Source organism: Tachypleus tridentatus, chromosome 6, assembly GCF_004210375.1.
Source record: "Tachypleus tridentatus isolate NWPU-2018 chromosome 6, ASM421037v1, whole genome shotgun sequence".
Taxonomy (NCBI): domain Eukaryota; kingdom Metazoa; phylum Arthropoda; class Merostomata; order Xiphosura; family Limulidae; genus Tachypleus; species Tachypleus tridentatus.
In genome coordinates, this window is record NC_134830.1 from 94,587,517 (window position 1) to 94,604,388 (window position 16,872).

At 32.5% G+C, this 16,872-nt stretch overlaps 1 protein-coding gene across 5 annotated transcripts in view; it reads left to right on the plus strand.

Annotated features, from left to right (window-relative positions):
* Positions 1–3,166: 3,166 nt before the first annotated feature.
* LOC143253080 (putative receptor-type tyrosine-protein phosphatase mosPTP-1) overlaps positions 3,167–16,872 on the plus strand; it is a 235,250-nt gene continuing 221,544 nt past the window's right edge. For 4 of the 5 annotated variants that reach the window (XM_076506298.1, XM_076506293.1, XM_076506294.1 and 1 more), the window contains exon 1: positions 3,168–3,898. In XM_076506298.1, the coding sequence (XP_076362413.1) occupies positions 3,823–3,898 (76 nt within the window). In that variant the 5' untranslated portion in view covers positions 3,168–3,822. Of the gene's footprint in view, positions 3,899–16,872 lie in introns of all 5 variants that reach the window. The other variant, XM_076506296.1, reaches the window with a different exon arrangement.

Sequence of the window (16,872 nt, forward strand, 5' to 3'; positions counted from 1 at the left end):
TGTGTGTGATAGTTGTACAATGATGATTCTTAAGTGCAAGTACTGCCAGAGAATAAAAGAAGTGACTGCAATATAAGATATCTCAAATATTACTGACACTAGTTGTAAGTAATGAATTATTAATTACTGTTCAAATCAAGTTACCTCTATAGATTGTAACTAAAATCAACCTGGTAATAATTATAACTTATTAATATACTATAATTATAAATGTTAGAATGTGTTATTTTATAATCTGGTTAACATACCTTTCAGAAATATGTTTGGCCATAATCCCAATAATATCGCACGAGGATACATACGCCTGAAAGATTTAGGTTACTCCTACTCCATATGCTAAATTAATAATGCAAAGTAATACTTAAAATATAGTGATAAAAATTAAAACATAATAGAAATAGATATATTAAATATTCTGAACCAATACTGTTAGTGAAAGTGAAAGTAACATTAAAAATAATAGAGTATACCTTATTCATAGAACATATAAGCATTATTGCTTAACTTCATATGCTATCCTTGATTTAAGGTCCTTAAAGAACTTGACATCACAGTCCTCTCTTTTGACAAATGAAAATCCATTAAATACATTAATAACATTTCTGAAGGACATAACCATGAATGTCCTCAATGATATTGTCACAGGGTAAACGTACAACACTTTATTCCTCAATAACAGCTATATTTCTATATCGCCTTCATTTCTAAATATTTGCTTGTCGGTGTGCTTCTGAATTACCCTGTATACCTTGGGTCTCTACTTAAGTTTCCATACCGTTCTCCTAAAACATTCGCAGGAACATCAGTTCTTATGCTTTAATCATGCTTTTCGTTATTGAAACATAACAAATATCACTAAATTTGTATTGTATAATTACAACACATTTTTTTTATATTACAACAGTGTGTCTATCCTCCAACACTAGCTCGTTCTTCAATAGAGAAGTTTATTATGAATGTTTATGTTTATTACAGTTTACAATTATAATTTTCCACAAACAAAACGTATAATCTAAGACAATACGGTAAATAATTTCTTTGTGGAAGTTTATTGTCATTTTCAGGACTATCATCACTTTGAAACGCTGTAAATTATAGTGAGCAATGAGTATCTTCTCTGAACTTAAAGTTTGATTGGCTTCTCCTACATTAAAGTTACTGAAAATCGATCTCTTTGTTGATGACATTGAGAGTCAACTTCCTTTCATTTTTTGATCTCCTGGAATTTTCATTCAGTTCGATCACTTCTGTCTTGCCATGCCTGCACCTTAAAATACTATACAATATATTTCATCCGTTTTAACAGTGAACGAACTTTCAAAATATTACCCTCGTCTTCTTCAATTTGACGCATGTAACCTCGCTAGAAACAGCTTTGTCAACAGTAACATCATAACAACTGTTGATCTTGTTTAAATTTACCACATGTATCATTTCTAAGCTTTCTAACACTAAATTAGCGGACTCTTGGAAGGAAAAGAGATTAAAAAGAACTTCTCATTAAAAGGGAACAGTCTTGATACACCAAATGCAACTGTTGTTTGTAGCGTTTAGATTTTGTCATTCCACTTTATGTAAAGAAAGTTTTCATTAAATTTTAGTGAATCTCTCTAAGTCTAGTATGTCTCTGTTTGTGGGCTGTTGGAGTTACTTTGTGCTGAGATGTTCCTCCTCTTCATCCACCTAATTAAAGGCCTAACACTATCATCAACAACCTAAACATTTTCAAGTGAATAAGTATGGACCGTTTAAACTTTACTTGTCTCGTGTAAACACTTCTAAAATTTTAACTTATACTGTAGATTGGCCATATTGGTTATCATGAGGTTATTTCTGTTATCTTTAGAGTTATGTTTTGAAGACATTAATAGTTTCAATTTCCTATTTGAATAGAAAAACTCGAGATTATATAGGAAATAGCTAGCAAATTGAAATATAGTGCAGTGTTTTCATTCGACTGAAGTATGCTACGTTGTAAGCTCTATTCTGTTGCTGGGTTCGCTGAGTATTTTGTTTATGTAACTTAACACTGTTGTTAATTGAAGGCTTTAAGATATCTAATCACAATTTTATGCTCTATGGTTTTTTATTAATTTCTTCGACATGTTTGTAAACGGGCTGTGTTACAAATTGACCTTATAAAACTATGTTAGTATAAGTATATATCCGAATATTTATCTAGTTTTTAGACAAGTTTTTCAGTATAAATCAATTTCACACTACTACAACCTTAGCTGAATGTGACTGATGATTATATCCAAGAAATTTTGCTTTTAGTATTTCTGGATTTAAATATTTAAGACATCACAGGCTGAAGTAATTACATGAGAGCGATCTTTGTTATTAATATTTAAACTGATTCATTATTGTACAGCTGTTTTTCAGTTAATTTTTAGACCTAAGAAACTTTGCAAATGACGCCGAAATGAGAATACTTCAATAATAAATTTACTTGTAATAAATTTACTATGTTTATGACCAATAGCATTTTCATAGAAATATTTATATACATATCGGTTATTCATATGGGTTCTATATGAATAACACATTTTAAAGCAATATAATGCTTAAAGGAATTAGTACATCTATAAAATAGTACTGTCTGTTGTATGTCGCAAGGGCATGCATGAACCTTCACCAAAATTGATATGGAGGTTTATCATGTTTATGCGGAAGTACATACACGTTTTTAATTTTGAATTTGGCGTTTTGCAGTTTTTACTATCGGTTTTCCATTTTTTAAAACTACTTCGCTCCTTTGAAGGTTTGTTGGATTTATGTGGTTACACATTTTGTGCTTTGCAGTTTTTATGTTTTTTTTTCGTTTTATACAGTTACATATAAGGAAAGCAACTTGCCATGTCTTAAAATATCCTTTTATTAAACATGAATATACATAGCTTCCTTCCAGTGGAAGGATACTTCAACTAGTTTGAAATAAATTAAATATATCACACTACAAAATAAAATTGACAATGAGAAACTATAGTAAAATTATTGATGTGCTAAAAACACGAAGGTCCAAAACGTCTTGATAAAACTGACAGTAAAACTATTTCAGTAAAACTTTTGACGTATTAAATAAAAATGTACTTACAGTCTATAAGAGGGCAGCACCATCAATCAACAATATGGTCGCTAGAGGGCGCTTGATATAAAACCTGGATAAGTTGGAAGCGTTCCTTGCGATAGGTATGTGTTATTAGACGGTTGTAACTGGTAGTATGAATTAGTTTTCAAGAAGCAAAATTAAAAGTTATGTTATTAATTAATGATACAAATTTGTAAACAAAGCACAATATATATATATTTGTACAAGCCTGTAAGGTAAGATTAATTACGTACGTGTATTAAATATAATTCGAACCATAAAGTTAAAGTTCATTTTCTTATCTAGTTACGTGTGGAACTCGTGTTTGTAACTGATTGCAAGGTGCTTCTTCCTATGATGTTATGGATTACGCATGTAAGCGAACTGAAAGTGAAACGAGACGATAGCTGCCTTTGTGGGCTAATTTTTGACTGCCTGCTTTTTGAAGACAGGCTTGCCTAAGTTTTAAGGGCAAAATTTCTTGGCAAATCTGCTGTTAATGTTACGGTATGTAGTGGTACAATTATAGACATCTACGATAAAAAATTGAAAGACAGTCTTTAACCTTTTGTTTTGTTTTGTACTAACGACACTTTGATCGGCAACGTAGTTTTGTATAACTTTTAAACTACTGTGAAGGCTTTGACTTTGCTGTTAATGTTTGTATACTGAAAATACGCTGAACAGCACGTTGTTAGTTGGGATCATTGAGTTTCAGACTATGTTGGGAAATGGACTTGATGTCGATTCTACTCACCTTTCTGCTTATTCTCTGTTTCGAGAAAGTAGCTGGACAGTATTATAATGGTAAGTTTTTTCGTTTATTTAAACATAAAGTAAAAATATCATACTGTATAACATGTTTAAATTTAGTTAGACATTTTGAAAGATACGTTCTGTGAAAAGACGTTTGTGGACTAATTTGAGGTTTTACATTAAAACTTCAGCTGGTTTAAATTTTCTTATTTATGTTTAACCTTTCCATTCACATAATATTTTGTTAATTACTGAGTACAATTCATCAGAATAGAATGTCAGAATTTTTAATTTCAATAAGCTGTATGCGTAAGAGTTAAAGATAAGAGCCATAAAATATAATATAAAATATAATAGCCATAAAAATGAAGTTATTTACCCATGAATAGTAAGCTATACCACGCCTACTATATTAATATTATTACTGATTATTTGTATTGTATCTTAATATTTATAGGAATGTTTTATTTAAGTAAGCGAGAATAGCTGTACTTTGATACTGTAATATACGAACCTTTATTTAATGCCTATTCCGTTAAATATTAATTCGTTTATATAGTAACTTCATTTTTCGTTAATTAAAATTTCAGTAACTATAAGTGTGATAAAATGACTATATTATTACGCATTTCGGATATATTCACAACGATATTCACTGTCATGACTTCTTTAGCATTATTATGAAACTGTAAAATACAACAGATGTGAAATTTGTGGGCAGTTAACCAGTATACGTTTGTGACGAATTGAACTCATAACACATTGAAAATTGTATGATTGAATTAAAAATACAGGGAAATCGTAAAATCTCTGGTCTAGTTAACCAGTCTACAACTGTATTAGATTGGAATTTCTGACTTAACAACAAATATGATTTTATTTGGAATATATAAAAACGTAACATAATGTAATAACCTAAATATAACAAGTCCACACCCTTTTCTCAACCAGATAACAAGGTCGTAAGTTTTTGTGTTTTTTTTATTTTGCGTATAATAAATGTTCAACATGTGTAAGAATTGTACGTACAGAAATATTGTGGTTAATTATAAAATGGGCACTGGAGCATTGTTGTGCTTTTTGTCCCTGTGTCTATGAAGCCTGAAGGCTTTTCTTGTTGATTAATGCCATACTTGGGCTCGTGGGCTCTGGAGTCAAATTATTTAATCCCTGTAGTTTATCATGCCACGCTCTTGTGCCAAAGATTAAAATGTATTTTAATGAAGCCAGAAAATATATGATACTGGCGCAACAATTGCAACGTGGTCGTATTATCATGAAACGCACGTGCGTGTTTTTACTATTCCGTTATGCTTGGAAAAGTGTGACGACTGTTATTGTAACAATAGGGTCAGTAATTATAAGAATCTTTCTACTTGATTGTAATTGATATATTTTAAAATAAACCATATCTTGTAGTTTTGTTCAGATGAGGCCTATTTATTGCCAAGGAACTTCCTGTTCAGTTATTCTGTTGTGAAGTGTACTTTGCATGACGGTGAAGATAAAACAAAAACGTCATTTATGGCGTATCCATATCTGTTACGCCATGAAAGTATAAAGGATGTTTGTGTATCCATCATGTTCCTTTTTGATAAGTGTTTCAGATATTTTGCTACTATGGAAAAACAATCGTTATGGAATGAAGCTCTTTGATCTTAAATCAGTGTTAAGAGTACGATGCTTCGATCATCTCGTCAATAATTATGAAAATGATAAGGTATATTGATTCAATAATAATAAAAAAGGAATAATTGAAACGCATCTCTATCCTATTATTCCTGGGCCATTGCATTTTCATATTTTTGTTGTAGTTTGGAGGTTATATAAGTTGCTTAACTTATTCACTTCAAGATGTGGGGGGAGAGGGGGAGACGTATCATGCACACATAAACTTGCACCTTTGGTGTTGATGGCGTATTTTAGAAACCACGTATATTTACTGCATATCGTTTATTTAAATTACGTATTATAATTTATTTTGGAAGAGTTTCCGATTAATTATGTTATGTATTACGTCTGAAATTTTAATTTAGAAGTTAATTGAATCTCGATGTTTATCAAATTTATGATACTTGCCAGCAAGATTGATACAGTTTTCTTTCTTAACACAAGTATACTTTAATATGGAAACAAAAATATAATTTATAGTAAAAACTATTACAAATACTTAATTATATACAAAAGTTTTATACACTTGCAAACAATATCGAGTCTTCAGTCTGGTCTGAAACTGAATCGACGGTTCACGATGAGCGAATTAATTCCGAGTTTATATTACACCTCAAGTATACTAACTGGGACGCTAGCTATTTATTCACACATGAGTTTTTTTCATGTCATAAAGACCATTTTTGTGGGTCATTCCTTGATTTGGGCAACTTTCTCAATTTATTGGGAATATTTTTCAGCTTCATTTATATTAAATGTTGGTACTTTAATATGTTAATTTAGTTTAAAATTCTCATTTTACCTTGATTGACCGGAACCGAGTCTAATTTCTATTTCTTTCAGCCTAATTTATTTATCGGCTTTGATGCGATCCCATTTGTCCTCTTTTTCTTCTTCGATATGAGTTTGCTCTTTTTGGGATTCAGTACGGATTTGATTTGTTTGAGGTTTAGCTGGATTACTATCTTATCTTTATCATTCAACTCTGATTGTCTAGTGGAGACGCTAGAGTATTCCCCTAATGCTTCCTCAGACAACGAATCATCATCGACTAGTATTTCAATAATACGCTTTTTAGTTCATTTATTCATTTATTTCTTAACTTTTCATTCTAATTTTTTTGTAATTTCAAGTAATTCACATTTGTTATACCTTTCTAGTTGTTCGAGAAAGGGTGATTCAAGAAAAACTTGATAATTACACATGATCAAATCTCGTTGGCACTGATAAATATAAATTGAATTATGATTTGAATTGTAATTTAGATCGAATTTTGCCTCTAATTCAGATCTCGAACACGAGCTCCGAATTTATTATTGTTACGTATTATGATTAATCTCGGACGAAATACTAATTTATTATGTCATATATTGCATTTTCAAATAGCCTGAAAGATTAATTTTAATTTATGAGTTAGTTGAAGGTCGATATGTATCAAGTTTATGATATTTGCCAACAAAATTGATACACAAAAAATATTGAGAAAATATTTTCTCAATCCAAACGACACGTTTTTACATATATAAAATTGATACACAGTTTTATTTCTTAACACAAATATATTTTGATATATAATAATGGTTATTACAAATAATGATTTATGTAAAAGTTTTACAAACAATACTGATCTTCTATCTGGTCTGGAACTGGATATTTTATTGACGATTCACGATGAACAAATTAATGTTGAGTCGATATAGTTACACATCGTTTAACGTGATCCCCTCCTTCCGCTGAGGTTATACGATGTCTTCGTAGCAATACGAACGTTCGCAGTTAAGTCACTGAATTTAAACGTTTTGTAATGTTCGAAATTTCTAAACTTTCCTAGTCAGATATTGGTAGTTTTCTGATTAATAAGCATTTATTACAGTTTTAGCTTCCAAGGTTTATACTAACTGCAGCAAACCGACACTATTAAATTGCCTCTTGGCGCGTCGATTTATAAACTTTTTAAGATGAGGTTCTCTAAAGTACATGATGAACGTAGTCCTAAGTACCTCTCTCCAATGAATATATATTTAAGAAATAGAAATCAAATAGACCACCAAGCACTAGACGTTTAGAATTAATATAATGCATATAGTTTATAAATATTTTTTATATAAATAGATTTAAAATAAATAAATAAATAATTCAAAACAATATATGGACATTGCCCTGAAAATAGTAGTAGGTGAAATGAAAGTTAAGGATGGAGGAAGAGGTCTTTTGCACCTGACCCAACTGGGTATCAAAATTTCCAACATACCTAGATACCCATAAAAAAGAAGCGAAAGTTCAGTTGGCAACAATATTCGAAGATACGCAAGTGCTTATGTAAAACATATATTGTTGATTCTTACACTCGAGAATCTTCTACAGATTTAGAGAATAGATGGGAATTTCGCAGTATAAGTTATAAGTTACATAGATTTTAAAATACTTACTTAACCAAAACAAACATTGCTTTTAAAATAAATACATAGCAGTAAATCCGTTACAGCCTATACTGGCTTAATTAACGTATAAGGAACAAGTTATGTCAGACTCGCAAAAGCACTTTTACGTCCAAAAGTTAATAATTTGAATAAAGAGGAAAGAATGTTACAGCTTTCTTTGCAATAATGTTTCCATATTTTAAGATTTTATTTACGTTGGTTACGTAATGAACTGATTGAAAAAATGGTAAGAATAAATATTTAATACAAATTATCAAAAACATACCGTAACCTTAACTCGGTGATTTGAAGCCCTTTCAATGTAATACAATGCAGCTTTATTTACCGTAAAAATATTAACAATTAATGTTTAGTGAAGTGTAGTCTTTATTCAAAACGTCTATTTTTAAATTCGTATACACGATTGTATTTGCAAGTATTTTTTTAAGTAATATTAATAAAAAGTATGACGTCACCTGATGTACAAATCGGAAATAACGTGTAATTTAGACCTTAATTCACATTTAAGCGAGATGCAAGGGCCCAGCCCTGAGTACAAAGTTGTAACAACAAACATTCTATGTGGTATTAATGTCGAAGTACACCTAAGGGCAGAGTGAGGCTTTAGCATCAGGTGCCATGAAGTTTTACTTGTTATTTAGTATAAAATACAAAATCTGTAATATGTTTCATGCTACCCATGAGTATCAAACCCCACGGTTTTTATCGTTTTAAGTCTTCGGACTTGTCGCTGAGCCACTGGGGATGGACCGTGAAAAAGTCATGTAACGTAATATGTTTTTAATTCATTAATAGAAACCTTTCATTTAGGAAACAGAAAATGTATTAAATACATTATTTTTATGATCGAAATTATTTTCTTACTGTGATAAAAACGTACACTGAATACAAAACTGGAATCGAATAGTGGTATTACATTTTCCTTTTTTCCAAAAAATATCCATGAGGCTCTTAAAAACAGCTAAATGTTTATATTATTTATCGTATTAGAATACAATATTTACAGAAGTTATTAGAAGCAGGGTAGACGTTTATTTCTTTCCTTATATGTTCGAAAACTTTAAAATAGTTTTGTTATCTACAAACCTTATCTGCAGATATTTACTTTAAAAAAAAGCCTTTATATGTAGTGTTGGCCGTTTTTCCGTTGAGATTGACTAGGCATGAGTGATTTTACATCTTTCCTCTCTCTGGCCTGAAATCGGTAGTGATATTTCCTGTAATTTCCTTTTAAAAGTTACGTTTGTGTTTCGCTTCTGTGGATTAGAAACCTGTTTGATTAGAAACGTTGTTTATCATTCTTGTGCAGTATAGGGACCGGAAACAATCCGACACAGTTTTACTTATTTTTTGTTCATTTGAAATACATGACTCATCGTATAAGAGTAATTATAAAAATAATTACTTAATATTTTTTTAAATCTTCCACTTTACCTCGCTACTGTCACTGAAAGAGTGTATGTAAAGGATGTTTTTTTTTAGATTCGTTTACACTGTGTGTACCATACACCTTGTGAGTAACTTAATAAAGTTTTTAACTGTATCGAAAGCTGAGGAAAAATCAGGTATTATTCTTATTAGTATAGTGTTATGTACCATTGGAAAAAATATTCAATTGTAATTAAATATCACGTGTATGTTTAAGAATGGTTCGTTTGGTGACAGGTTATAAGTAATACTACTTGTTTATAATCGTAATTTAAATATTTGGTCGTGAAGCTTGAAGCTGATTATAGAATAAAAAATCTCATTTTTGACAGATTAAGGACTTAATATCTTTGTTTATTTTTATGGAAATGTCAGTTTCAAAAGTGCCTCAAGTGTTAAGTTATTGGAACGCAGTTTAATGTAAAAGTACAAAGCACTGAAAACCAGTCTCTCGCAGACGTACATGAACGTAAAAATAGTCAGGGAATCATTGATGAACAAGGGCTCTAGAAATGTTTCGTTTACTTCACAAACTATAAGGGAAAATGATACTGTTATTGCTCGACACGCCATCAATGTAACTCGTAAAGGGGCGGCCGTATTGATATTGGTTCCCTGACTATAAAGAGAATGCGAGTGTATTAAACCACTGTTATAATTCTTCTGTTTTTTTTTTGCTAATTCTCGTTAACTATTTTACTTTATATTCGTGACAAAACTATTTGCCGCCGTCCCTAATTTTTAACAAGTGACCAGAGGGGAAAAAAGCCACTCAACCTTCGAGCCCGGCACACCAGCTCTGACGACCTATAACCTTCTTTATAAGATTATATTGATGTGGTAATTTATAGTTTCTTCTTCATTTTCTTATGTCCTGCATCTCTTGCATTATAGTTAATCAGAAGTACAAAACTGCTGATTATATGTGACAAATCTTGTGAAAAGTATCTTATTATTATTAATGGGAAGTGTGCAGCTAACCAATTTTACTTTACTCATATTCATGATTGATGATTTGAAGTTACTATTTTGGAAATCAAGCTAATTATTCAAATTTATTTGACAAAGCTGCGATCTTTATATTTTCAATTTTCATGACCTGATGACGACTTTAAAATTGAATAGCTCTTTGGTTAAGTGTTTTCTATCCAAATAAATAACAACGTGATTTACTTGTTGGTTATGATTCTTTTTATTGTGCTGCGTATGTAATGGGTTCGGCATGACCAGGTGTGTTAAGGCGTTCGACTCGTAATCTTAGGGTCGCGGGTTCGAATCCCCCTCGCACCAAACATGCTCGCCCTTTCAGCCGTTGGGGCGTTATAATGTGATGGTATATCCCACTATTCGTTAGTAAAAGAGTAGCCCAAGAGTTGGCGGTGGGTGGTTATGACTAGCTGCCTTCCCTCTAGTCTTACAATGCTAAATTAAGGACGGCTAGCGCAGATTGCCCTCGTGTAGCTTTGCGCGAAGTTTAAAAACAATACACAAAACAAGCATATGTAATGGAATTATATATGACGACATAATAAAAAGGTGCTATATTTTTCTTTGAGAAAATAACTGAAAATGACATTTGTAGCTTAATTTTGATATAATCAAGTATGTGGCACGAAACACATTTTTATGCTTTACGTTTAGCATTTCCATGAAACAAAAAGGCAAATGACTGAATAAACGGCTTTTCAATATACCGCATTATGCGAGTGTGGCATAGGTAAAAAAACTGGTTAAAACTTGTGAACTAAAATTATAAAGGTGAATTATTTTGGTTGAAATAATTGAATGTTGCGAGTTTCTTCACTCGTGACCAAATAATTTAAGTTTTAATATGATGTTTGATGATGCACTGTTATTTTACAGTAGCTCATCTTCAAAATATTCACCGTTCCTTTAATTTTTGTAACTATGTTATTGCTTCATTTTGAAGGTGAGTAATAAAGCGGGCCTGCAGTGGCTTTATTGTCGTGACATTTTTACATGATCTGTAATAATTCCTGTACGAGGAAGCAAAAAAGATATTTATTTTTATCAATCACTTACAGATTTTTACAAAACATCATAAAGTAGCATATAAATACTACATTACGTGGTTTTGAAACAACAAGCCATTTTGAATGTTGTAGAATTTTCCAGATAGTTCTGTAATTTTGGGAAGTTCTAAATTATTCTGGAATGTTCTAGCACAGGGGTGGGCAACTTAGTTTTCATAGTGGCCACAACTGTGGCTAATGAAAACAACGTTGGCCACACTATTCAGAAAATAAGAAAAGAAAAAGAAAGATGTTAGTTTAATCAAAATAATTGCACTTAACTAGTCTTCAATGTGAAAATTGATGGGGGTTTTCATCAACAAGTTTCGTGAAATTTGGCTTAATATCTATGTTCAATGAACACATTAGCTCTAAATTTATGTTAGTAAGCCGAGATCTGTATCTAGACCTGAGAAAATCCAGTGTAGAAAATATTGACTCACACAGTCATGTGGATCCAAACATGGAAAATAATTTTGAAATTGCTATCTTTAAATTTTGAAAACTCTCTCTTATCAGAATAGTGAGCCACATCTCTCTGACGTAACATTTGTTTACTTTTTATGTGTTCTACACTTTGCAGGGTGAGCATCTCGTCTTCAAATCCACACTTATCTAAAGACAAAAAAGATGTAATTTCCTTACTGAAATTTCCTAAGTCAAATTGAAATGGATCATGCAAAAATTCAAATATCAATTTCAAATTTTTAAATTCGGAGAAAAGTAATTCAAATTTTTGAGATAGAATTTTTATCCATTTTACATAGAGATCATCTTTAGCATCAGAGAAATCATAGTCCTTATTATTTTATAGAAAACTATTCAGTTTTCCAAAATGTGTCAAGTCATTCTTTTGTACTTGTTCCACAAGGAGGTTTAGTTTAATTGAAATTCATGAATAGACTGTGATTGCTAGTCTATTATTTTACCTCTTCCTTGAAGCTTCGTATTCAAATTATTCAAGTGAGCCATCATGTCGCACAGAAAGTGTAAATCACACTGCCATGACAAAGTTTCAATTTCAGGGAAATTTTCAGTCTTACCATTTTTAACAAGATGCTCTTTTATTTGAGTAAATAAGGAAGTAAATTGTTCCAAGACTTTTCCTCTACTTAATCATCAAAAGCACAGTCACTGCTTTTCTTCAAAGACTCAACAAACTGTCGATGGATGAGAGAGCTTCCACTTCTAATGTAATTCACAATGTTTGCAACAATGTCCGTTAAATTTTTCAATTCATCATTTTTAGACATCTGAACACGTATTTTCTTAATGCAAAATGCAGTGGAAAGATAGCAGCGTGGACTTCACGCTATTTTCAATTAAATGCTGCTTCAAAAGAGAAACAAATCCTAATTTCTCCCCAGTCATGGCGGGAGCACCGTCTGTTGTGATAAAAACCAGTTTTTTAAAATCCAGATTGAGTTTTTTTGATAATTCAAGAAAATTTTCAAATATGTTTTTTCCGCATGATCGATCTCGTAATCCATAAACGCCAAGTATTTCTTCTCTCACTTGAAGATCAGAAGTTACATATCGAACCCAAAATATTAACTATGCAGTGTCATTAACATCTGTTGAGTCATCTAGTGCTAAAGAAAAATACAAACAGTATTTTAGTTATTCAGGTAATTGATTTTCTGTGTCTTTCGTTAACTCTTGCATTATATGGAAAATTGCTCTTCGACTTAATTGCAAATTATTTACCTTTTGAAGAATATCATATTTTATTTTTGAATCGTAATGCTCCAACAGTTTCAATGACCACAATCAATATTTCTTTTACTAGTTCAGCATCAGAAGATTATTTCTTTTATTTTTTTAGGTAGAATACAAGCTACTTTATAGCTCGCTAACGTAACTAGTTCTATCGATGATAACAATTTTGTTCATGAAGTTAAGCTTTCAGACGGCTAATTTCATTCATACGATTTTTGCTATCAACTGGAAATTTTACATCAAATTTGTTGTGAAAATTGTTAAAGTGTTGCTTAAGGTTGTATACTTTATTATTCCTAAACACTTTGTAACACAAAAGACACGCTGGCTTATTATTTACTTCAATCACTGCAAATTTCAACTCCCAACTTTCATTAAATTCTCGTTTCACGTTTTTCCAGTCACGCGCCATTCTCTTTTCAACAGTGATGCCAGAATCAATTATATTGTCTTTATTTTCTGAGTGTTCACCATCTTCTGGGTTCTTTTGTTTTCGAATTATCCATTCATCCATATTATGGGATTAAACACAAAATATATTTAAACATTTGAACGTTGCACAACAAAAAATATGTTTGCAAACGCATGCAAAACAATGCATACTCGATAACAGACATCTAAACCAGACTGACATTACAAAATGGGCGGAGTCTGTGGCAGTGATGAAGCGCGTGACATTAGCGATGACGTGAGTTAGTGCATTTGCTGTTTGCCGAATTTGCGATACAAAATAAATTACAGAAAAGTTGATTCCCAAACTCGAGCTGGCCACAATTATGCTATACACTGACCATATGTTTCCCACCCCTGTTCTAGCATAATATAGAATATTCCATATTATTCAGAATCTTCAAGAACATTCTGTGTATAAATACTCCATGCTCTCGCTTTTTACATTCAATACAACTTCAGGTCAGTCAATCAAGGGATGATTATCGAGAGCTTTGGTGGTGGTATCCTTCTTTGTGGAGTACGATTTTTAGCACCTGGAGCACTGTGTCATGCATGCATGATGGTTGGCGAAAGCATTATATACTTTCCAGATCTGGACATTTTTAAATTCCCTGAACTTGAGAGAAGAGAACATTGTGGCAACCTTTGTTTTTCAAGTTTATCTTAGTGCGTAGTTTACTGCTCCTGATGCCAATTCTGCTTCTTGCAATGATTCTTCTACAATGCCTAAGCATAAAAGAAAGTTAATTCTAATTTTTTTCAAAATATTTGCTGAACAGCTGTGACATCTCTGTGAGAAACCCATCGATTTGACATTCTTTGAGTAAGTTGGATCCAAAGGAACTAAATGAGTGTGTGTGTTTTCTTATAGCAAAGCCACATTGGGCTATCTGTTGAGTTCACCGAGGGGAGTCGAACCCCTGATTTTAGCATTATAAATTCGAAGACTTACCACTGTACCAGGGGTGGACGGAACTAAATGAGAAAGAAGACATGGATGAACTTTCAAAGAACATCCAACTGAATATCAGGAAGTCTGAGGACACGTCAGGTGTAGATTTCATTACAGAGAACACAACGTACTTCTTTAGGTGCTTTGTAATTCCGTTTGGATTTTTGAATTATGTCCCTTGGGTCATGGGAACTCGAAGAAACATTAAAGGGAGACGCCACAGATACTTTAACACTAGCATGTAGTAAATTATAATGATTAAAGGAGTAAGCTTTTACTAAAGAGTATAATGCCATGGTGAGAAGAGAAGTAAAACAGAAACAGTTTTTTCTTCAAGTTGTGTGGGACCATGTTGGAGAGAGGAGCGGTGAGTGAAATTATCTACACCCTCTTCTTCAGATGCAGCTGTTACTGTCTGTTTCTTATCGAAAGACTTGATGGTAAGTTGTCTTCTTTTCTTTTTTTTATACAAATTTCTTGATAACAAGAAATTGCAATGCGTATTTACCTTGCCACTGTACTACTGTTCTCCATGTTAAAGTCATTTCCAGAGGTAAATTCCGTTGTTTCATAAACCTTATTAAAGATGTTTGAGCACTTTGTATATCAGAACTCTCTGGTGGAACCTCCTCAGCAGCATCACTTGCAGCCATGCCTTCTGCTTGTTGGGTCTGCTCTTTGTTTCTTATACTCTTCCCATTTAGTAACTTCTTCACATCATTGTACAAGCCGTACAATGCTATTGTGAATTTTAGGTACATCTTGCTTAAAATTAACGAAGTCATTTACACTGTCAGGCCAGAGTTTTTTCACACACTGTATTCTTGCACTTGACATTAACTTCCTTTCATGACTGATTATTTTCACTGCCTTTATGATGTTATAATTATGTTAAAATTCCCTGACGGATATGCTGTCTTCAAGATCTCCTTGATTAGTTATGAAAATATACATCACAGGTGGTATGCCTTCAAGACAGTATTATCCCCTGGTCCATGAGATACAATATGGATGGGTGGAAGAAACATGACTTCAGTTTTAATTTATGTTGTTAAGGGGTTAAGATTGATTGGATGGCTAAAAGCAGTGTGTAGGAGTAACAGTTCTTTCTTAGGAAGATCATTACTCGCAATATTGCTTAACAGCTAGATAAAAGTCACAAACAAACCATTGTTAAAAATTATCCTGAGCAACCCATGCTTTTTGGTTTGAACGCAATATTACAGGCAGTTTTGTCTTGCTTTAACCCTTCAGTGCTTGAGGATTCTCAGAATGATGAATTAGCAAGGGTTTTAATTTGAAACTCCTTGCTGAGTTTCTTCCAAGTAAGAAAGTCGGGTGGTATTTAGCTGCCTTAAATCCTGGTATAGTCTTTTCCTCGCAGGTGATTAATATACGATAAAGCATTCATTTCCGGAAAATACCAGTTTTATCTACATTAAAGGCTACTCGTATTTGCCATTTACCGTTATGGCCTTCACAATGCCAGGTGTCTGTGGGCTTGCACTTGTTGCTTCTCCTGACATTTTGATGCAACTGAAGTTACCACAACCTTTAAAGTGGTCAAACCAACCACGGTTTGTATAAAATAAAGTCCTCAGTTGAACTCTTACTCTTCTGCATGTAAACTCAGTGCCTTTTTCATAATGATTCTCAGACCGAGACACGTATGTCAATGGTTTTTATCCCCAGTCCATGTGGCTAGTCGTTTTTTATTTACTCCATCACATTAAGCCCTGTTTTCGTAACTTTAGTCAAACTCGTGAAACTAACGTTTTGTCTAGTATTTTTAAAAACGTCTACTTTTTTTCATCACAGTTCTAACAGTGGCTGGTTGGATCGAAAATTATGTGCACTATCCACTGCACGTCTTTCAGCCTCATGACTTCGTATAATTTTCAGTTTTAGCTCCAGCATTGTTTTTTTTTTCTTTGTGTTGCAACACTTATTTATTGGGCATATGGAGACCACATTGAAGAAAATGCGAGCTCTTTGACAACAGCTAAATCAATACGTAGCATAACCAAACTGTGAGAAAGCGTGGCGCAACTGTGTTTCAAACAACAAAGACATCAACTGGCTCTCGAAATGTTATCGTACAGTTGAACAAACTATACACGTACGCATTTTATTTATTGTGGAATTCAACAAATTATCCAGATATTCCATCTTCTCCAATTTCTCTATCACCCTTTCTAAATATTCAAAATTTAACATAAATTTCACACTATAATATCGTTGGGCCTGGCATGGCCAAGCGCGTAAGGCGTGCGACTCGTAATCCGAGGGTCGTAGGTTCGCGTCGGCGTCGCGCCAAACATGCTCGCC